Source organism: Catharus ustulatus, chromosome 5 (assembly GCF_009819885.2).
Source record: "Catharus ustulatus isolate bCatUst1 chromosome 5, bCatUst1.pri.v2, whole genome shotgun sequence".
Lineage (NCBI taxonomy): Eukaryota > Metazoa > Chordata > Aves > Passeriformes > Turdidae > Catharus > Catharus ustulatus.
This window is the reverse complement of record NC_046225.1, coordinates 117,562-140,815: the sequence shown is the minus strand read 5'-3', so window position 1 is coordinate 140,815 and position 23,254 is coordinate 117,562. Positions and strand designations below refer to the sequence as shown.

Here is a 23,254-nt window from a genome sequence, read left to right as displayed (position 1 = left end):
CAGAATCACCAGAATCAGCTCAGGCTCAACTGCACAGTAAGACAGAGTTTATCAGTGAATGAGAAATGGGAAATCTGGGACTCAGAACAAGAAGACTCCCCAATTCTAGATCAGGCTCACTTAAACAACACTTCTCCTTAGAGTACTGTTTCTCTGCAACTTGCCTAAAGGCCACGCTGTCTGTGAGCTGTGCAGAGGAGGAGTGAAAAGAGTTTTTACCAGGGCCACTGACTTCAACCAGAGTATCCATGTTTTCACAAAAATATCCAAGTAATATTTTACAACTACCTTATTTTGATTGATCTCCAACTATGCAAGGAATTATGAATCTCAGAAAGAAGACAAGATGAGGCCTTAAAATGCTGTGCAACTCTTCTATTTCATTAATATATTGTTCTTGCTGCCCAAAAATGCAATCACATGCTTTGTTCTTACACTACAGATTTTGGGGCAGATCTGAGACCAGTGCAGAGCAGGCTCATGAGAGAGGGGCAGGTAAACATTGTACAACTTCCATGTGCATTACCCAGGCTATGGAAGCAGGCCCTGGTGGTCAGCTCCTTTGAGGAGAACAAGAAGTCAGCAGGGAAATCCAATGTTTCTTTAATTTCTTGAGGACTTGAGTTAGAGATGTTTTATTCTACAGCCATGCAGTTTTCCTTTGGATAATACAGGGAAACCACAGTCCTATCATAACTGAATAGTATATTAAAATTATAAAACCTTACCTCCTACACATACACTGGATGGCTCCAAATATAAAATCTCAGTGCAGGATTGTTTCAAAACCTATTGCAAAGGAGGAAATAATCACAAATAGGTTTCATAGCACTATTTCAATGAGCAATCTTAGTTTACAACAAATGCTTTCCCTAGAATACACATGCAGCTACAGGTTTGGTTTGCTAAGTTCAACTTTGTAGGACATTTCCTGGAGTATGTGCAGCTCCTGCACACCTGCACAGTCAAATCTAGGAGTCTCTATGGCTTGGAATAGTTTGTTAAACCCTGGAGAGCCTTTAAAATATAATCATGTCCAGATCCCTAACCTGATTTCTATGAACCCCTTATGTTTAAGCCAAAACTGAATCACAAGGAGGCTGATCCAAAACCTAACCCAGTAAAAGCAGTCTTCCAACAATGAAGGCTGGTGAGGCCAAGTGCAGGTTACTGTGAGTGCTGGCACCTTGCCCCACGTGAAGAGGCACAGTGACACTGCTGTTCCTGCCTGCTCTTTGACAGAGAGCTCCCTGTTGTAAGTGGTATTTTTAGCAGGCATTCCTAAACATTGCATGGCATCAACTCAGGTCCCTGTAATCGCGTGCACAGCAGCGTCCCGTTCCTGTCCCCTCTCTGTCTCCATTGGCAGGACTTTGCTGCTGCTCAGCTGCCCTGACTTCCTAAAAATATCCCTCTGTCCTACTCTTAACTCCTGCCCTCCTCTCACTAGGACTCTTTGCACTCTAGGATGTTTCCCAGTGGTATGCGTGCTCCATATCCAGGCCCAGCAGAAACAATCATGTAGTCACTGTTCTGACAAGAAGCATACCAAGCTCCAGGAAAGAGAGCATGCTGCCTCACTGAACACTTCCATATTGCCTCTCTCCCCACAAACCATTGTGTGCAAATTTATTTTTTAGTGCTTTAAAACCCATGTTAAATATTAAGTAGTATTTTTTTAAAAATTGAGACCTTGCAGGCGCATGCATTTGGATGAGACACAGCAACAGAGATCTTAGGAAAGAATGTAGCCTGGAGTTCAGTGCAAGCCAAGCAGTTTGTATTCCAAAAAAGGGCTTTAGCCTTTTGACTCCTGTTGCAGTGTGGAGAGAAGTCTCCTGTGGCTGGCTTGGGGGCTGGGGAATATTTCATACAGCATTTATTCCTTTGCTGTAAAAGCATGGTCAGTTTTTTTTCACTGAAGAGTCAGATAAACAGCTCAAGTGAGGCTGAGGCTGCAGGCCTGCTTTATGTGAAGCACAGATGCAGCAGGTGGCACAGAATTCAGTAACTTAGTTTTCAGAGGGAGAGCTTCCTGGCCTCTTCTGCCCAGTGTCTGAGGAGGGGTCAGTGGTGCGAACTGGAGGTCGAGGAATGAGAAAGACAGTGTGGGACAGGACCTGGTTTCCCTTGCAAAGCAGTGCTTCTCTAATTTCATTACATACATTTTCTAACACTGTGCTTCCAAACGCAATATAAATCAGGAAAAAAATCTACGTGGATACATTTAGCTACCTTTGGATTTAAGAACTAACTGGGAAGGGCAGACACAACAACCTCATCTGAGCTGAAATATGGTGTAGATAAAATGATCAGTAACCATGAACAAATGCAGATTTCAATACAGGGGTCAGGATACACTGATTTCCTGCTTGGAATCCATTTTCATATATGCTCTTGGCTAAGGCAGAAAATACCAGGTCTTAATACTGCTTCTAGAAGTAACTGTTTCGACAACAATTTTTCATCATTTTTATTATTGCTATCCTCAGCTTAAGCAAGCTGTACTGTTTTGAGACCCTCTCTTTGCAAGGATGGTGGCCTAATTGCACCATTTTCCACCCTAACAAAGCTTATATTGGCGTGAAAAAACCTCCAAAACTACTAAAATTTGTGTCTGTAAGTTTATCAGGTTCTTTTGTGTCCTTTAAAAAGCCTCTTGATGGTCCACACTCAAGAAAAGGATAGTGGTAGAGAAATCTGCCTTGTCCCCAAGTGCACTCGCTTCAACAATCAAGTTAGCTTAAAAAGCAAACATCAAAGTTGGTAAAGGACTAACTGGATTCAGGTGGAGCCAATCAGAAGCACACAGATGTAGCTCTTTGCTTAACCTGTGCTTCTGCTCTGGGTTCTCCTCCACACTCCCACTAAGCAACACTGAAACACAGGTGAGAACTGAGTTTTCCCACAGTTAGACAAAAGCCATCACATTCTCTGCAGGGTCAGAGCTGTCCTGAGCACCAGCCCTGCGTATGGTTTGGCTGCCAAGGATTCTGCCACCACCGCCCTGCCCTTCCCCTCCTCCCAGCGCTGGCTGGCCCGGAGAGAACCAATTCCCCACACCCTAAGTACAAAACAGAGCAGAAACCTGTCAGCCTTTGTTCTGCTGTCTTGCAGCTTCAGAAATGGAGTGCTGTGCAAAGAGTAAAGGGTATTCTTCACCTTCTGAGGTGACCTGTCCAGTGTCCAGGGACTGGCTCCAGCTGGAACTAGGGCCTATCAGGTAGAGTGACCACAGCTGTGAGCTCATTAACAAAGGTGTGCCTGCCGGGACAAGGGAAGGCAGGGGAGTTCTGGTGTTTTGTACTCAGTCTCTTGGACTGTAAGAAAATGAGATATGGAATGCAGACCCCAAACATTCACTTGTTCAGCAACAACACAGACTGCTGAGGAAATTATTCTGTAGCTTCTCCATGTGCAGGACTTGATACATTGCTGCAGCAGCAACCCACCTGCTTTAAACCAGGTTTTAAACCCTGGCGGTTTTTAGGGCCAGTTCTTAGAGCAGCCAGCACAAGAACCAGTGGCACGAGTGCAGCTCGTGCTCTGGGCTGACTCTGCAGCCAGGCACTGCTCCACAGGGATGGCTGGATGCAGGGCAGCCTCCCACCCCTTCCTGTGCAGTTTCTATAGCATCTCTCAGTAAAGCAAGTTAATAATTTCAGAGATTCTAAGAGCAGAAGTTACCAGAAGAGAGGCATCCAAGATACCCAGGAGAACTTGGAAGCCAATACCCCCTTGATGCAAACTTGCTGGCACAGGTTGGGTCCTACCTGCCCAAACAAGCTTTTCTTTGTCAAAAGGGTCACTGGTCAGTCACCTGCTGGGCTGCCCAGCTCCTCTGGGAACACCATGGCCATCCCAGCTGGGGCTGCGAACTTTAAACCGCCTGTCTCCAGGTGATTTCAGTGGCTTACAAGTAAGTACACATGTAAATCTTCTTAAAACAGTTGTACGAAGTTCATTTATCAGCTCCACTTACCCATTACCAAAAGCTTTACCAGCTTTTCCGTGTGGCCCCACTTTTCACCTAGTGCATTTTTCCCAGACTAAACTGATTGTTAAGGAGTACTTTAAATCCATATCCACCCTCATGGTTTTCTATGTGCTTCCTACTAGAAGGCTCCAGAAGGGTCACACAAACTTCAGTTCACCATTTCTATAGCAGCGGATTCCCACTTTTGTCAGTACTAACATTTCCTCCCTGTAATTTTCTCTAGGAATGCTACAAACAGAACAGCCGGTGAGCAAAACTGTAACCTCAAGGAAAACAGAGCTAGAGACTAAACACTGGTGTGTGATGGTGTGACATGCTATGAGGATGTGCTTTTCTCGAACTGTGCCAAGCTCCTCCCTCAGGTAACCACAAGACCAGCCTCATCAAGAGCTGCATCTCTCATCAGGATATATAATTCAAGTCACAGTGGTAAGCAAGCTCATGTATTTGTCACTGCAACACATGGGTTGTCAGTGTGATAAATTTATGGCAAGTGGGGGGCAGTAATGTCTGAGAGGGCCCTGGTAACATAAAGTGTTTAAATCCACCTCGAGCATTCTGTGCCTTAGCTGGATCTGTGCATGCAGGCAAAGCCTCAACAACTGCCAGCTCTGGGCCTTTTCTTGATGAGGAATTGCCTGGGCTCCAGGTTGAGCTGCTCACAACCTAGTGCAGGGCAACTATTTAAATGGTAGGCAAGAGCAGTGGGGTCCAGAAGCCCAGCCTACAGAGCACTGCTCTGGATGAGGCCATTCTCTGGTGAGTTAATGTCTTCTGGAACCCCATCCCAGCTTGGGGCTGTGGAGCTCCTCAGAGCAATGGATGATGAAGGCAGTGTTGTGCTGGTGCTGGCTTAACTGTGTCCAGCTGAGCTCACCTAGCTGCTTGTTTTAGTTCCTAAAACTATTCTGCTTCACTCCTTCCAATTGGCTGAATCAGGACTGGGCTTACCCCATGTTTCCATGTGGGTTTGTTTTTCTATGAGTCACTTAGAAGTATTACTGGCAGCTTGCTTACTTTCTTTCTTTTTAACTCAAAACTATTTTTTTTCCACTACTGCTAAGACAGTAAAAAGGAAAGAGAAGTAAAGCAGGAGGAGCTTTAAAAATTGGTTTGCTGGACTCACTGGTTTTGTTCTAGAGAATGACATGCTGACTGTGCATTCAAGCAGGATTTTTTGTGCTGAATTCGTTGTGACTCTTACGGCAAGTAAAGTCAACGTGTGTGAAATCAGGGTGATGAAGACTACAAGGTGTATGTAGGCTGGCATTGTTACAGGTTTTTCATTCAGGAGCTGTTGCTTTTGTTATGTAAATAGGACTTGTGCCCCCTAATAGTCTGGCAGAATTAGATTTTAACAAAAAAATGACCTGGAGAAGGTTACAAGAGGAAATAAATTTAAGTAGAGCTCTCTTGATTTCTGTGATTACACTTGAGAAACCTCATTCAGACTTATTGGAAGGACCTTCACAGCCCACCTGAGGCTCTGGACAGGCAGAACTGTTTCTGAAGTGAGGCCTTTCATTCTTTCTAGCTTTGGTTTCACACCATGTGTCTCTGCTGTGCTCAAGCAAGCTCTGTCATTTCTTTCCCCAGTGTTGATCTGTGTGGAAAGGCACGATGCAGCAGGACCACCTCGCACTAGACGGAGGGCAATTAATTCAGGGTGACTTGGAATGAAACACATGCTTTTCAAGGAAACACCATTCTGGTGCTTTTCTCCCACAGAGTCAGAGCAGGAACTGCAGCAGTCAATATCTAATGGATCCTGCCTTTCTCTGCTGCCAAACATCTGCGCTCGTGACTACACCTCACTGCCAAGCCTGGCCCGCTCCCTGCGGCTGCTCGGCAGCGCCGTGGACAAAGAGCGAGGGGAAGGGGAAGGCTGCTACCCTGTCCCCTATCTAAGTGAAAAAAAATCCCTGAGACATATGGTCTTGCATAAAATCACCAGCCGAGAGAAGCCTGGCGCGGCGTTAGGTTAGTGAGAATATTCTAATTACACCAAGGCTAAGCAGCACCTCATTGGCAGCCACTGAGGAAAGCAAATGGAGATGACAAAACTGCGGGTCATGAGATGCGTATTTTAACAGCATCAGAACCTTTACCCCCGAATTACTAAAAACAACCTTAAACCCATTACTTACCAAGTAATGTAACTAGGAATCAAGACATACTGTTACTTTCCATAACAGGAAAAAAGTCGTTTGGGCTTTATTTTTTTTCTCATTAGTAAGAGAAGTCTGGCTGAAGTTCTTTCTGAAGAGAAACTTTTCACTGAGGGGTGGCTGGGTTTCGCTGGGACCTGCGAGTGCTTCCTTTAGAGGCAGCTGTACAGCATCCCTTATGTAAGAGGGCTGGCTGACAAGACCCATCCCAATCACAGGGCACAGGCACGCTCACTCTAAGCGGAGCCGTGTCAGTGCCGGTGCTGGCTTAGCTAGCTCACTGTGCTGCAGGAGAACATTATATGGTTTGTAATATGTCACAGAACGTCAACTTGAGGGCTGCACGGCACTGAAGGGTAGAGCAGAAAGCATTCTATTCCAGGCCATTGATTCCTTTTAACAACTACATGCAGTAATTCCCAAAACTATCTCCTCAGTCTCAATCACATGGAAAACATAGTGCAGCATTAGTTCTGAACCTTGCACCCAGTGCAGCTCGAAGATTAGACTGTCCAAGGGGATTAAATAAGATGACTGATTTAATCAGAATAATTCTTTTAATGATAACTTGCTGCATTTCTCCTCCCCCCATCTCCTTAAAGGTCTAATAGTTTGCTTCCTGGATTCTCAGTGCATAAACTGAGCATATTTTCTTCCTACAGGAAATGATCCAATTAAGTTGATGTATAATTGATAATGAACTGTTTAAGCTGATTTTGGCCTTGAAAAATCTTACCCATGTCCAGTCAGCTGGCTGACCCCCCTTCATCCACGGTGGAGGGACAGCACTTGGGGAAAGGGAGGGAGCAGGCTGAGCACACTGCCCAAAGAAGTGCAGGGAGGCAGCCTAGCTCCAGGGAGCTGCACAGGCTGCACAGCAGCAGGGATTACTTGAAAATCATGTAGTCCCTGATTGCTGCTCAGTGCCCGAGCTGCAGCCTGGCCCCTGAGACGGCAGGGTTTGGACAGCAGAGCTTGGTAAGCACTCACGTTAGAGACATGGAACCAGTGTTCTCCAGTGCCTGCCCCTGGAGCACCTCTGTGCCGGTGGGGCAGTTCCCACCCTCCCTAAGCACTAATTCTGTTCCCTTACAGCAGGTACCAGTGGCCAATGCTGTCGGACTCCTGTGAGTTCAGTAATTCACCCTCCCCCAGTGCCAAAGCCAGGTCAGCCTGAGGAAGTGCTGCTGACAGCACAGTTGGAAAAGGAAGGCATCAGATTCATGGACAGAGGCTGGAGCACATCTTTGGGAAGCCAAGGCAGTAAGTTTTATAAACATAAAGGCTAAAATTGTTCCTCACATGAATACCTCTTGCCTACCTCAACAAAACTGACTCCCTGTCACTAGACTTTGGTTTTGTCCCTGCCTGGGCACCAAGTGGCTGTCCAGCATGGACTGGGGGCTTCCCTCCCTGCTGACTTAGTGTTAGCAGGGCAAGCAGGGTCAGGTCTGCCCATCACCAAGTCCTGCCAGCAGCCCACGGCCCCGCTGCCCTGTGTGTGCTGAGCAGGGGGCACAGGCAGGGTGACAGGGAGTGTCCCCGCGCTGCAGGTGACTCCGTGAGGGGCTGCTGCCATGCTCGCTTTGTGGGCCCTGCTGCGCTGCCTGTCACCAAACCCTGTAACCCCAAAGCAGCAATGCCCTGCCTTGCACAGCCAGTGACACAGGAGCCGTGCAGCTGATGTGGAAACCCCCAGGATATTCCATAGATCCCTTCAATGCTGTCCACATGGATCAGAATGCCAGAGGAGTTTTGCTGACTGCTCTTTGCAACAGGAGCAGACTTCCCTCCATCACCCACAGAGTTTTACTGGAGACAATTTATACTTTTATAGCAGAGAGTTTATACTTTTATAGTGCTCCCAGCTTTTATACCCTTTTAGCCAGAGTCTGACACTGGGTGAATCCAGTTTTTTTTTTAAGGACCTTGTGTGCGTTTAATCCTTTGTTTGGCCTCACTGGTCCCAGGTGAGCTCCTTAGATGGGTCTAAATCAGTTCATGGCAGCCTGGGAGCTTGCACCCTGCAAACCCTGAGGTCTCCTCTCCCCTGGTCACCCCTTCACCAGGAGGCAGATCCTCCAGTATCCCACTGAGCAACTTTTCCTGGACAAACTGACAGCTTTATGCTGAGGCATAGGGTTTTTCTCCAAGAGGCTCAGCCAACTTGGAGAGAATTTTGCTTCAATTTACTGTGCTCTGGGTGGTGCAACTACTCAGTTCACATGACTTTTTTTTTGTCTATTATGTTTAACAGTGTGTTTCCCATGTAAAATGAACAAGCAGGAGGAGATTTTACCAGTTCTATTTCTATTCCTTTCCAAGTAGATTTTTCAAGAAATTTTGTTACACTGAAAGGTAAAAAAACTCCAGGCTGACCCTTTTTTGAATTACTTCCTCTAAAGTTCTGATGTATCAGTTCCTGTAGTCTGGTAAGTTTTTGTGGTGTTTCCTAAGAACAAAATATATTTTAACTTCCTGTATTAAGTGCTGTCAACTTATTTCAGTATAAAAATGTGTCTGTCTACTTAGAGCTGTCATACACTTTAACAATGTTACTTAAGTGAGTTGCCTTAATGTAACTTTTCAAGCTACCAGCCTTGTCCAATTCTGCCTGCAGAGACAACCAGACAACTTTCACTCTCAAATCAGCAGGACTTGAGTTTAATTAAGGGTTTCATTTTCTTTTCTAGTACTGTTCTGCTGCACGGTGACAGAAACAAAGCTTTCCCCCTGTCCTGGCTTGCTCACAAGGCTACACTCCGTGAAATAATCAGCCAAACTCCATCAGTAGCTTCTTCCTGAGAGTGCAGTAACTTGCCTTCAGCGTTTTGCTTTTAAGCTCTAGAGTTTTGCTCAGATTTATTCACTCTGACAAAGCTGTTTAGTTATGACCTTGCAAACAAGGTATGAGCAATGCTGGCAGAGCAGAAAACATAAAGCAGCCCCCTCTTCACAGGCCTGCACAGACTTTCACAACTGGGAGTGGATGTGTTCAGCAGAAACACAACGGCATGGAGGTGCTTTGACCCTTCTTATTTCCCTAGGATTTTATCAGAATTTATGATAAAACATGGTGTTAAGCCAAGGTAACTACATGTTCATATCCACTATCTTGAATGTTAATCCCTAGTCATGATTTAGCAGATACTGTGTATCTGTCCAGACAAAGTACATTAGAATAGTCGTTTACATGAAAGCAAGCAGGCTCTACAGACAGTCTACATTTGTTAGTGTTAAAAAAAAAAGTGACTTTTTGCACAGACTAACTGCTCGGCTCTCCTGGAATACAGTACAAATATAAGAGGATAGCAGCCAAATAGTCTCATAACTGTAGCAGAGCCTTTTGCATCACCCACCCAGCAGTTATGGGTTGTAGTTTGGCTCAGAGGTTTCAATTGCTCTGTTGTTACCATTTCTGAAGACAATGTTTTCTCTGAACAGAAATTGTTCAACAACATTCACAGAGGGTTTCACAACTGTACTTTTGACTCTGTACTTTGAGCAATACTGCTGCATGTTTGTGACCTACCTCCTTTTCATCTGATTCAAAATTAGCTTTCCCCTTTAGATCAGCGTCTCTGAGTCTGTATTCTCTACCTAACTTGAGAACTGAAATGAATTTATAGTAGTGACTAAAAAGGAAAACTGTATTTATTGCATGTCCAATTAGATCTATTTATCAGTGCTATAATGTTATGAAAACAAATTATCACAGTCACTCCAAACCCCTGCAGAGAAAACTGAGTATTAACTACAACATACCAAAATATCCTATTAATACTTCCACCACACGTGCACTACAAAAAAATCCCATACACACAAAATCCCAACCGACCAGGAACCCTACTATGATCCTTCGATCCGTGCTCTGTGGTAAAAGCTAAGTGTTGATATGTCCAGTGGCTGGGCTGTGAATAAAGCCTGACCCAACTCGGGAGCTTAGTGTGCAGAAGCAGACCTTGCATGTAAACTGGAAAACAGTGTCCATCCAGTTTGCTTTTCCTGTCACTGCTAAGCTGTTACCTTGAAACAATGTGCTGCCATTCCATGTCTGCTCCTGTCCTACAGCATTGATACGCCCCAACCTGGGATTTTTACAGCTGCGTTTTTCATAAGTATCAGAGGAAGCTGGATTGAGGCTTGTGCAAACACTGTCTGCCGTATCTTATCAGAAAAGCTGCCCTCCCTGCTGACACACAAGTAAGGTGCTTTAAAATTCCTGGGAGGTATAGTTGTAGCAGGCTGGCACTGCCACTAGCCAGAGAGTGCCCAAAATGCAGGTGATGGGCACCCTCTGGCTTATGCTAACCTTCCATGTGTTTGAATGACAGACACTTCAAGCTGAGCTCCTCAGACACCTCAGGTGACCGCTCCTGTGCCGCTTGCTCAAAGGACCAAAGGAGTGCAGAGCCCTGACCCCTCAGAAGGTGCCCGTGTCCAGGTCAGTCACCTTCTCAGGAAGGGAAATACCAAACCCCAAAATCTTTACTGCTCTATCCCCAACACAGTTAGGTGCAAAGCAGCGTCCTTGCAAACAGAACGCCATCAGCTGGGGTTAAACACTCAGCTCTTACAGAAAAGCCCAGCACCGGCACTCTGATCATTTGCACCAGCAGCATGGCTGAATCCTCCAAGTCCTTCAACTGGCACAGGATGAGGTTTTACATAGCAAAGGTTTTAGGCAGTACCACATGGGCTGCACTGTCTTTTCAGGAGAATAAATGTCAATGCATCAAAAGATTGATTACCTTTCTTTAAAAAGCTCAAGGAAGATTCTGGAACTAGATTTATTTTAAGTAACAAGGTAAATAAGTTGTTGTGTTATGGCACTCACAGAAACAACACTGCTCAAGGGAAGTGATAAATTCATGACTGTGTAGTTTCCTGTGTGTGAGTAGTATCCTTTTGTTATTTAAAAAAAGAAAAGGGAAATGAATGATAGTGGGCTCTCTCAGAAAAAAATGATTTCATTACTGCTTTTGACTTCTGCCAGTAAGCCTGTCTGCACTGTGCTGCCTACATGCAGCAGCACTGTCAACCTTGCATAAGAGACACAGCCTTCAGTTTAAAATGAGGCAAATAAATGTTGCATCTACAACCACACAGGTGTCTAACATACAGCTGAAACAGTGTCAAGCCACTGATCACAACCAAACTGTTTCTCTTTGATCCCTTCCAGCAAACCACAGTAATCAGCTGAATGGCATCATCTTACCCACCGAGATTCTCATGCCCTGCTGAAAACTGGAACTGAGTCACTGAGTCATACCACTTACTGGGGATAACAAGTGGGTAAAGTCATGGGTTTAAAATGCTGCTCTCTGATGCAAAGATTTGGGTGATTCCTAAACTGCACTTATTCCCCAGATTTTATCAGGTGTTCTCAAGTCCCCCAGAGTAACAGTGTGCATTTTTTCCAGACTAAACTCAAAGCAGTCATTTATCAGAGCATCCCCCGAAGTTCCCCTTTCCTTCTGAGGAGTCCTCAAATTCTACATGAGGTCTGAGCATGAGTAACTGCAAGAGGCGCAAGCGCTGCTGATTTACAGCATCTCTAAGGTAATGGGGAGGGAATTCATCAACTGCAATTCCTGCCTTAGAACCACTTCTGCCTAGAAGAGGAAGTGGGACCGGAGAGTATGCTCTAATCTTGAGGAAATGCAAAACTTATTGCCTGGTACTCACAGAATTGATTATCCCCTTAAGTGCTTGGAATCCTCCAGTGACAGGGAAGACTTGCTCTTTCACATCAGCAATTCTTTCCAGCTTTGGAGACAAAATGCATGCAGACACATTAATCATCTGGCAAACTAAATTCCTCACACTGCTTTACACCCTTAACATTTAAGTGGATGTCTAAAAGCAACTCTTATCACCTCTGTGAAGAGAAGGAAACTTTAGCACTCTCACAGCTGAGAGTTTTCTGCACTGGAGGACTCAGCACAGCTGACTGCAGCTAACAAAATGGTGGCTCATCATTGTGGCAAGCATCACACTGAAGAAACCTTCCAGGGCCTGCATCTAGGCAGTGATTTTGTACCTCTGTTCAGAATTACTTTCCCTGTTTGCTCTAACGTTCACTAAAAACCCTTTCTCTGCATCTTCTGCAGGAAGTTGTCTCGCATGTACCTCTCCACTGAAGCCACTTGGACCAAACAGGAGTAGTTACAGCCTTCAGTGGGACACAGAAACTCTGGAACAGCTTTTCAATGAAGGACTTGAATCTTGAGTTCTTTTCCTTATCCCAAGACTGTTCCATATACACTGCTTGAATCTTGTCTGCACTCCTCTGTTCATGTGATCAGTACCCTGAGCTGGTTGCCTTTCCAATACCAGGGGCTTGCCTGCACCCTCTGGTTGGCAGCCCCCAACAAACCAGGGGATTTCCAAGGGGATTTCCTTGGACACATGCATGTTCTATTTGTGTCTACGTACACATCTGAGTGTGTTTCCTGAGCCAGAGAAGACATTATGCTGCCTAATGTAAGTAAAATAACATTTCCATACTACTTAATATTAACTCTGTAAAACTCTGGGTTTAAGGTACTGCCTAGTAAAATAGTAAAGTTCTTATTCTTACCTGTTCTTGTTCAAAATCGTGGACACCAACACAGTAAACTCTCGCTCCCAGCTCTCTGGATTTCCTTGCCTGTGGTGACAGGGAACAGAGAAATAAGCATTTTTTAAATTCTACAGGTAGCACCCAAACGCTGCAGAGCGTGACATGTATTTCCAGCTCGTGCTCACCTCTCTCTCTGCATACATGGGAATCTGCCCGTCCAGCTTGCCATCGGTCAGTGCAATGATGATACTAGAGAACCTCGAGGCTCCTTGCTTCGCAATTTGCATATTGGCCTGAAAGCAGCAAATTTAATTATCCACCTTAAAATTACACCCAAACTTTTAACCATGATGCATCTTCTAAGCATCCAATACAACATCCGAAATAACAGCCTCGTGCTTAAGCCTCTCTCTCATGACAATCCTCTGCCTGCCTTGAACTCGCTGCCGCAGGGAAACCCCTCAACAGTCCTTCTCAGTCACCACTGAGCCCATCTCCAAAGCACAGAGGTCACTGACCCATCAATCCTTGCCTACACGCAGTTCTTCCAGGACTGATCTCTTCAAATCCACCATTAGGCTTTCCTTTACTATCCCCCCCAGATTTCAAATGCAGTCAGTAGGTTCCAAGATATAAAAATAATGGCTTAAAACCAATTTTTATTTTTTTTAATAGCAACAGAATTCTCTTTGCCTGGCTTTTCAGTGCACAGATCCTGGTTATAAACATGGCTCTACAGTCACAGGGGAAGAACTGATTCGTCTGTAACAATGAAAGCTTAGCTTTTCACCTTCAGGGCCAGGGCTTTCATCAAAAGTGCACTATTTGAACAAAGAAAAATATAAGCAGCTGGGAAGCCCGTAATTAAGAGAGTCCAAAATGAAGAGCATTTGTCTCCCAGACACTGCTCTGTGCAGTAAGCTCTCCCCAAGGAGAGCGCTCTGGAAGGCACCGCCAGCCCCGCAGCCCTATCGAGCTGAGTGTGACTATTTACCATGTCACTGGGATGCTGGGTGAGCTCTGAGATCCACGCTCTGAGAGCGCGAGCAAGTCAGAGAAATTCCGTGTGGCCAGTTGCTGTGATGGTTAATCATCTTATGCATGGCATTTGTAGAGTGTCTGGGGAACCCCAGGAGCACTCAGGAAATCACAAATATTTGAGCATAACAGACTGAAGTGTACAATCAATCTATTTATGTTACAGGTTGTTACCCAAAGGGTGAGAACAGAGAATGGGTTGATTGCAAGAAGATGAGCAAAACCTACCTCTTTTAGTCCTTCATGTATGTATGTATCACCTGCTGGCTTCACCTCCTCCAGATCCTTTAGACCTTTCTTGATTTTCTCTCTACGAATAAAAAAAAGGTAAGAGACTGTTTGTGTGACCTAAAGGGTGGAAAGGGTGTAATTTATCAATTGAAAAAAAGGATTTGTCCTCGAGGAGAACAGAAATGAAAAGCTGTAAATTAGAGCCTTTAGCTAGGATCCCATGTGGAGGCAGACTGTGTATTCATGGCAGAAGTGTTGCTGTGGGAACAGGTATTTCAGACCTATCTGACACTATGCTTCACTGAGTCAAAAAGCTGGAATCAAGGAGAATGTTCAGGCAGAGCAGATACTACCAAGGCAAAGCCTCAGCATTACATAGCCCAGTGGAAATTTTGTTGCATTAGGTCTATTTTGCTACTTTAAACTAACGTTGCTTCCAATCACACTGCAGAGAAGAAATCCCCTAAAAGCTCTATTTCAGCAGAAGTCTTCCAGACCAACATGCACGAATTTAATCACAAAGAACTGAACTTTAATAATTAAAACCTTTGCCCTGAAAAAAATATCAATAGGCAAATGCAGCATTTGCAAGACACCTTTTGTGCGCATGGGAAAAGAACAGGATTGAGGACAGGTTTTTTCACTGTCATAACCTTTTTGTGTGACCTTTCATAAGACATCCCAGACAGGTCCACAGCTTACTTAGATTTAATGGGACAATACATCTGCATCGCGATTTTTCACGAGCAGCACAGCAGATCCACCTGCCAGATGCTCACTAACTATGGGGCTGAAAGGGGAGAAGTCAATAGACTGCAGCACAGGAATTATTTCCAGTGAAATCAGCAAAAGTGGGGGGAACAAAGCCAGAGAGACTACTGAGAGAATCAAATCCAAAGGGTCTTCATTCTTCTGCAAACACGGTTTCAGCCCAAGTCCATGGGAAATCATGCTAGGAAAGGATAAGCAGAAACTAAGAAGGGGCAAAATTTGGGCCAGAATATATAGAACACTGTGACAAATCTAGGTGAGAAAGAGGAACCCAGCAGGGGAGAGGAGATGGAGGGAAAATACATCGCAGGATGCATGGAAGCTTTCCTTAGGCCAGACCAAATGAGAAAGAATGCATATGCCACACTGCCTGAATGCCACCCACTCGTCATTTGTTCCACGGATGGGCTTCCTCTATGTTTAGCAGCTCTGTTCCAAAGTACAATCCATTGCTGGAATAAGCTCCCCATCACAGGATCCACTGATACAACCCGGGAGGGGAGGGAGTAGAAGAGATACGTGGCATTGAATGTATGGAAGGGAACAAGTTATGTAAGATAATACAATCTGTTTGATCCAAATATTTTACATGCAGCATCTATAGAAACAACTTGCAAGTGATTATGTACGAATGCAGATTATAAACCGCAGAGTTGGTGCTTGCCAGAAATGAGTGGCAGCACATCACAGGCGTTAGTGCTTTGCTGCCAAGAAACAAGCAGCAACTCAAGTCCCACTTTTCTGAAACAGATTTCATTTTGCAAAAATAGCTTTTGTACAATCAGTTGGGTTTTATTTATCTGCCATGTCTTGTGACCCGGTCACACAGCAATCTCTGGTGCTGCCAGGCCTCTGCCTACAAGGCAAATCTTTGGTAGCATGAGCTTTGTTAGCTGCATTTAATCAGGCACCATCTCCTGCCCTCAGGGCACAGCTGCATTAGACAGACCCAGCCAGATGTGAACCAGCTTCCCGCTTTCTCCAAGCAGGTCCTGCTCTGGATGTCAGAAGGTCAGTGTAGCAGCAGGACTCGAGGCCGCAGAACCAGCAGGAGAGGTGGGCTCCACTCTAAAACTCACCCCTGGCTGGTTTGAATGCCAGGCACAGGAGCTAGTGCCAGCCTGCACTATGCTGCAGTGGGACTCAGTCAGCAGCCACCCAGCCCCAGCACTCCGGACCCCCATTCTGCTCCTCGGTGCGCTCACAACTTCCCCTTCTCTGGTTTCTGTGAGGCTGTTTCCCACGGAAATCCCCAGGGAAGTTCTGCTTGTGTGTCATCTGTACTGTGACAGCAGAGCCCTCAGCTTAGGCTCAGCCTAGGTGCCTGGACACCCCACAGCACAGCCTGGGAACACTAACAAAGGCTGAGGGCCACTGGCTCTGTGCTGCAAGTCAGAAAAGAGAGGGAGGTGGAAAAGGCAAACAGAATCAGCAACTTGCAGCCTGTCTGTGTTTAGGCTGAATAAGTGCAAATTTAATATCTTTTACCCACTCAGCATATGCACTGCAGCCCATTTCTGTGTTTTAGCACAGGCACAACTAGTTTTTAGTAGCTACCCTGTCTGCTCTCTCTCTAAGCTGTGTAACTGCCTCAGACAGCTCTTCCAGCAGCAGCCAGGCAAACACAGCTGTTAATATCCATGCAGGTTCCAGAATGGGTGTTCCCAGCTCCTCTGAGTGGGGGATAATATTCTGTATGTCTTTTCCCGTGGCATTCCTCCTATCGAAGTGCTGGAATCTTGAATTTTATCTCAATGTGATGAACATACAAGCACTGGCAGGAGATGGTGGCTCTCACTGAGCATGTATTTATGGTAAGAAATGAGGCTGTGTGCTGCAAGGCAACGGGCTCATCCCTAACAAACAAAGGCAAACCAAAATGGGTTCTTGGGGTTTGCTGCTAAGAAGGAGGTGCAGTAAACAGGAAAACACACACACGTGGCAGTGAAACCTAGAGGGGAAGTGTTCTTTGACAAAAGAGGGGTGGCTCCATCTCTGATGAGGCAAGCTGTCGTACTGCTGGAAGGAAACCTTGCACAAGCCTCCTCAGAGGATTATGGCTTCCAGGCCTCTTAAATCCTACAGAGGGTTGACTCACTTATAATAATTACTCTGCTCCAAACTCAGGGCCTCCCGCACGGGCTCCAGATGCAAACCACATCAGTGGCCAGCTCTGCTGTACTTGATGCAGCCAGCAGAACTCTGCAGATGGGTCTGTTTTGGCAAGCTGCCTTGGACCGGACCCAGCGCAGGGCAGCTCACGTGACCGAGGCCCCAAATGTGTCCATGTCTTACATGTCCCTGTGAAACCAGGAGCAGTCGGTGCACCGCTGGGCTAGGGACAAAGATGGTACAGCTGGTCAGGCACCAGCTACTCATATGTCCTACGTTTCCACCTTCACTAACACAACCTCCCTTTATCTCCAGCAGGAGTTTCACCCAGGCAGAGGCAGCAGGGCTCATCCTGGCCACTGGCACTGGACAGTGCTGCCAAAGCAGGCTCACAGAAACCTGGACTGCTGCTGGCCAGCACAACCGGCCAAAAGAGAACAAATGCAACATTGTGCCAGCTGGATTGTATTCCTGAGGGTACCTACTGTCCCAAACCACTTGCTTTCCAAAAGTGACCCCAAAGGTATGTGCACCAATCCCTAGTTTGTCACTTAGTATACTTAGTTTCCAGCTCAACTCCACCAAAGTGTGTGTCTCAAACGGGCTTTAACCAGTGTGAGAAGGCTTTTCCACCGGGGTGCTGTTGTTATTCTATGGATTTATTATAGCACTGTGTGTACTGTGATTAACAATGACTTCTCTTTACAGAGTCAGTCACAGCACTGCTCACACTCACAAAATATTTGGGAATTTGGGGGCTCTGGTGCTATGCTGTGGCCTTCTTTATACCCACAGCCTATTGTGCACTAAATCCAGCAAGAACTTTGCAAACAATCAGAAGCCTACAGCTTTCCAAACAAAAAATTCTGCCCTACTTTGATCTAAATGCTGGGAAGAAATTGTGGTTTCCTGACATTTGGGAATTAGCAAGTAAGCCAGGGCAAAAACATGCCTGCAATTCTAAAGTGCATGTAACAAATCAAGGCCATAATATCCCATATAATCACCCTCACCAACACCCATCTCCAGAACTGCAGTGTGCTTAGCATCCTTATCTTCTGTTGGGAGCAACGACAGCCTCTGTTGTTCTCCTCTGCTGACTCCTTTAATATTTAAAAGGACAGCTGCTCCAACTGTATCTATCCATCCTTGCCTACGTACATATGGTCACAGTTAGCAGTCTCCTTCTCCCTTCTCCTCGTAATTGCCCCTAAACGAGCAGGGTGGCACTTGGCCTCCCCTGACACACTCACAAGAGCATCAGCTAGGCCAGAACTAGAGCCAGGTCCTGCAAGGGAGCCCAGTAGAAGTGCAGAGATGCTTCCTGTGGTTTCCGCGAGGCTTCTGAGAAAAACACGGTTTTGTCTGCGGCTCCAAGTGTGCCAGAGGCAGGCAATGAAAAAGGCGCTTGTGTCCCTGTGGCGGGGTTCCAGCATCCTGCCCAGCATTTCAAGTGCTCTGCGTGCTATCAGCGCTGCCTCTTGGGCCTGATAAGGAACAGGCCACTGACAGCCGATTGAAATGGAGAGAAAGGACCTCATTGACTTCAGCAGGCCTCAAACAGGCTCAAGTGTCCTCTCCTGACCCCTCTCAAGCCATCTGGAAAAACGGCTCATAAGCTTTCTCTGCCCACAGAGAGCACATTCGATATCCCAGCCCGGATGGGGGGAAGTGGCTGTTTTCAAGACAGACCACTTTTTAAATGCTAAAACAGGAGGGGCTCAGAATGGAGTTTTTAGATATCTCAGATGTCAGCTCCATTCTGTAGCATGACACGTGCCTGTTGCTAGTGGCAGGTCTTTTCAGGAAGTCTTGTACTTGCTGTTATGTATTGTTGAAAACAAACAAACCCACAGCAGGACTAACCAATTACAGCACAGCACATTTTGCACTGACCCTACTAACAGGAGCAGAAAGGATGGACCACCTTACTTCCACCCTGCCAGAGGTCTATGAAGTGATTCCCAAATGGTTTATCCACATGTTCAAAACTCAGAAGGTGGTGCACCATGGTAGCTTCTGAACAGAAGGATGGCAGCAGAACTTGTGTTGGAATTGAAAAGGCTGAGAGAACACCGAAGGACTGACAGCAGTGCCAGTGTCCTCTGCTGAGAGCGCTCATTCCACACAACCATTTCCCAATTTCTGTGAGTTCAATAATTATTTTTGCAATATTCTCTTCTCTACCTGTTTCTCCTCCCTCTGTTTCCCCCCACCCATCCTTAAGCAATCCTAGCTGCAAATCCTCACTTGCTTTAGAAGTCAGAGTGAGCAGCCTTGAATTCCAGTGCCTTCGAAACCATCCACAGGAAGTTCAGGCACACCCGTACATCCCCACGGTGTCAGAAAGATCTCACACCCTTCAAGAAGCACCAATCCCACTGTATAGAACAGGCCCTGAGGTCCAGACTAGGAAATACAAAACAATATACCTACCTTACGCAAGAATGTGAGAAACATTTATTTACCACTTTATGCTTTTCGTAGACATGTAAAAGTCCTGATAACCATTCTACGGACACTGCTTTACAAAAGCAAAGGGAAGAATCATTCTCACACTGTGCTAAGGGACATGCAGTTTTTCCGCAAGCAGTGGCAGAGCTAACATCAAGGATTTGTTTCCCATCATTCCTCTCCTTCCTTTTTTATGAAGCTATCCAGGGCTATGGTCACAAAATTAAATCAGCTCTACAGGGAGGCTTCACGACTGGCCATCACTTAGAGGTATCAGTCGTTGTTCCGTACCTGTTACTGCTCCTCTGACTCAGTAAGGGCAGAGGGAGGGAGAGAATTAAAAAAGCAGAGCACTGACCTGTCTCCAGTTAGCGGCATAATGACATGTGCCTGGGTGGAAAACACGATGAACGACAGTCTCATCTTGGGGCTTCAGGAAAGGGAAAGCAGGTAAAAACACATTTCAGACAAACATACAGGTGCACAGCATTTCATTCACATGATCTTTATCCTACAGCTTCCTAGGAACGTCCTTTGAACTACATGCCCAACATGAGAGGAGTTGAAGCATTTTTGCCCGACCTCTCCTTACCCAGACGCTCAGGGAACAAAGCAGCAGAATTACTGCTCTCTCTCACACGCCTAGTCTCCAGTGCTGCGGCCAGCCCATGCGCAGAAGGTAAGGCACCTTTTCCATCCCTTGGAATTGGCAGGGCCTCTGGTGTAACACCAGGGCAGGGACACCACTCCGTCTCTCTTGCTCCCATGGGTGCCAAGCAGTTTGAAACTGACCCAGGCAGTCTCTCCCTCTCTTTCAGGATGACACCATGTCTTTTTTCCAACTGCTTTTATGTTTATCCCATCACAGAGCCGTGCCTACGGCCTGTCTCAGCCCTGAGACAGCAGCCTGCAGGCTGTTCAAGAGTGGCACCGGCTTTGTTTCTCTCGCCAGAGAGTTGTGACACTTGAAAACTACTTCCCTAAAAGAAGCCAGGGAAATGTCATGGTGAAAAGTATTGCGTATCAATTGATTTTATCCAGGAATTCCATCTTTTTTTTAAATTCTGTTTTTTCAGAAGGTCACCAGTCTCTCTGCACAGGACTACAGGGAATCGTATCTGATTAGCACTGGAAAATAGGAGTTGGCTGATGCTCTGAGGACTAAGACAGGAATTTTGCCTAGGTAAGTTGTAACATTTCTCCTGCATGATTTTAAATTTTATTCATCACAGTTTGAATATACTCGCCAACTTTGTAATTTACTGTATATGAGTATCAGCATTAATTAATCAGGTTACAGTTAGTAAGGACTTAACACTTGAAAAGCTGAATGACCACATGTTTTCAGTTCACTGATGTCAGTGATGCAACTTTAAATTATTGACATCTAGGGAATGTAAGTACTGCAAGTCTGCCCAGAACTGCACAGCCCTCGGGTTTAAGATCCAGGCTTGCAGTCTGTCCATAACAGCTCTGCATACCAAAATCTGAGAGGCTCTACATTAAATCAGAATTGAAACCAGGGGATTATCACCCTTTAGAGCGGCCAAACGAAACCAACCCCCACCTCTGATAATTGCATCACTGCCCACTGATTTCCACAAGACCTCCCTGTTGGAGATGCCCGCCCGTGGGCAGCACCCTCCAGGTTGTGTTTCAGCCAGCTTCTCTTCAGGATCCCCACAGAACCTTTCTCTGCAAAGGCAGCCCTCCCTGTGAGCACCCTGGGGTGGGAATGCGGCCAGACCTCCACACAAGTGTTGCAAGAGGGAGTGTCACTTGGCTGGAGCAAATGCTGAACTGAAAGATTTCCAAGGAACTCTTTCCACCCTCTCAGGGGGGGAAAATGTTCTACCACCTACCCAAACAAGTCCTGCTTTGGTATTGGGCTCTCTTTTTCCTTTTTTTTTTAATGTAAGTTTACAGAAGATTTGCTTTTGACAAGATGAAAATAAGCAATATTTAATTATAAAAGCCTAATGTATCCTTTTCTTAGCAAGCCAAGATTACAACTGTACACTCTGCATTTGTTCTCCACAGCAAAACCGACCACACCATCTCTTCCTGTGTGTGGTGGGGGATTCCTCAGATTTATTCTGGATTTTGTTGTAGGGCTTTTTAAAGCAAAGCGCTGCAATCCTCAGCTGTTTGTACAGAGGACTCAGCTGGGATTTACAGCAGTTATTTCAAGAGGAGCTGGACCTGCCCCACAACACTGCTGACAGTAAAAAAGTTAATTATATGTAAGTATCATTATATGTAACAAATGCACTGTTACACAGCATGGGCTTCCTCTGCGTTTGAGCTTTAACATCGCTCTCTTCCTTTTGACCTGTGCAATATATCTATATATTTACACCTGTGTTTACATGTGTTCAGGACTGCTTCTTTTCACAGATCTCCAAACATGGAATTTGAGCAGTGCTCCATCAGAAACTAGGCACGTGGTATATTGGAAAACAAGTTTAAAAAAACTTCAAATCACGTCGGAGAGTCATTTAAGAGAGTAAGTACTTCAAGACACATATTGTCACCTTTTTGCTGAGCTATAAGCACAAGAGAATAAAGTAAAAGTTTCCAATATTTTTTAACAGAAACTAAGCTGTTAATGTGTTTGTGGAACACATCCCCTGAGCTTGGCAAAGCACGGGGAGCAGGGTGGCAGGGGGGGTTATCACAGCCCAGAATTACCCCAGCATCACCTCGGCTGTGACAAGCAGCAGCACGCACCTCACAAATCTTTCTGTCAGCTGATTTACAAAATCAAATATCTCTCGCCAGTTCGTCGCCACGCTCCCAGACCTAGAAGGGAAAACCAGAGCACATCAGCGGCCTGATCTGGGGTGACGTTTTGGGGAGAAAGTGACCGATATTCGCTGCTCTAGACAGCTCGAGGTACCGCCATCCCCGCTGATAAGTTTGTCACCCGGGCCCCGCTCCCCCCGCGCCCTGAGGCGATCGCGGCCGCCCAACTTCCCCACACAAACCCGGCCGCGGCTGCCGCCGCTCGCTTTTCCAACACCCCCGGCCGCAAACGCACCTCCGCCGGGAGAACTTCCAAGGGCCCCTCTCCACATCCCCTCAGGAGGTCCGGGCAGGATTCCCGAACTTTCCGCCGAACCCCTCTCGACGCGCTTCCCGCCGCTTCCCCTCAGCGCCCCGCGCGCGCTCCCCTCAGAGCTCCTCGCGCCCCCTCAGCGCCCCGCGCGTGCGCTCCCCTCGCGCCCCCTCAGAGCCCCGCGCGCGCTCCCCTCAGAGCTCCTCGCGCCCCCTCAGCGCCCCGCGCGCGCTCCCCTCAGCCCCCTCAGCGCCCCGCGCGCGCTCCCCTCAGTCCCCTCAGAGCCCCGCGCGCGCGGCCCCTCAGCCCCAAGCAGTGCCCGAACAAAAGCGGCGCCGCCGCCCCCATCCCCGATGGCGGCGGTTCCCCCCATCCCCGCTCGCGGCTTCCTCCCCGCTTACTTGTCCAACACGAAGTACATATCGAAAGCTCCGTGGCACGACGGCTCGCCCTCAGCCGGCGCGGCGCCGGCGGGCAGCAGCGGCGGCAGCAGCAGCGGCAGCAGCAGCAAGGGCACGGCCCCGGCCATGGAGCCTGCGGGCGGCGGAGAGCGCAGGCGGGCGCCGCCGTCCTGCCGCTCGCCGGAGTGGCCGCCCCTCGCCGCCGCCACCGCGGCTGGCCCGGCCCGGCCCTGCCTCCCTCTCTCTCTTCCTCCCTCCCTTCCCGTAGCGGCGGCTGGGGCGGGGGACAGGCTCGCACCGCCCCCGCCCGCCCGGCCCGCGCGTCCCCCTGGCGTCCCGTCATCCGCGGCGGGCGATCTCCGCTCCGCACTGCTGCTGCCAGCGCTGCACGTGTGCCAGACAGCCAGCCCCAAATCAATGCAGTGCTGAGGGAGCTCGGGGCTTGCACAAACACCACAA

At 47.0% G+C, this 23,254-nt stretch overlaps 1 protein-coding gene across 2 annotated transcripts in view; it reads right to left on the bottom strand.

The window, feature by feature from the left end:
* The window catches only part of ANTXR2 (ANTXR cell adhesion molecule 2), a 74,027-nt gene extending 51,142 nt beyond the window's left edge, over window positions 1-22,885 (bottom strand). Inside the window, exons 1-8 of one of the 2 annotated variants that reach the window (XM_033059431.1) lie at window positions 22,796-22,885; window positions 22,067-22,138; window positions 19,695-19,766; window positions 13,997-14,078; window positions 12,916-13,023; window positions 12,749-12,817; window positions 11,854-11,934; window positions 729-789 (exon numbers count right to left, since the gene is read on the bottom strand). In XM_033059431.1, the coding sequence (XP_032915322.1) occupies window positions 729-789; window positions 11,854-11,934; window positions 12,749-12,817; window positions 12,916-13,023; window positions 13,997-14,078; window positions 19,695-19,766; window positions 22,067-22,138; window positions 22,796-22,815 (565 nt within the window). In that variant the 5' untranslated portion in view covers window positions 22,816-22,885. Of the gene's footprint in view, window positions 1-728; window positions 790-11,853; window positions 11,935-12,748; window positions 12,818-12,915; window positions 13,024-13,996; window positions 14,079-19,694; window positions 19,767-22,066; window positions 22,139-22,376; window positions 22,396-22,795 lie in introns of those variants that run through there. The other variant, XM_033059432.1, reaches the window with a different exon arrangement.
* Between the last annotated feature and the right edge of the window lie 369 nt (window positions 22,886-23,254).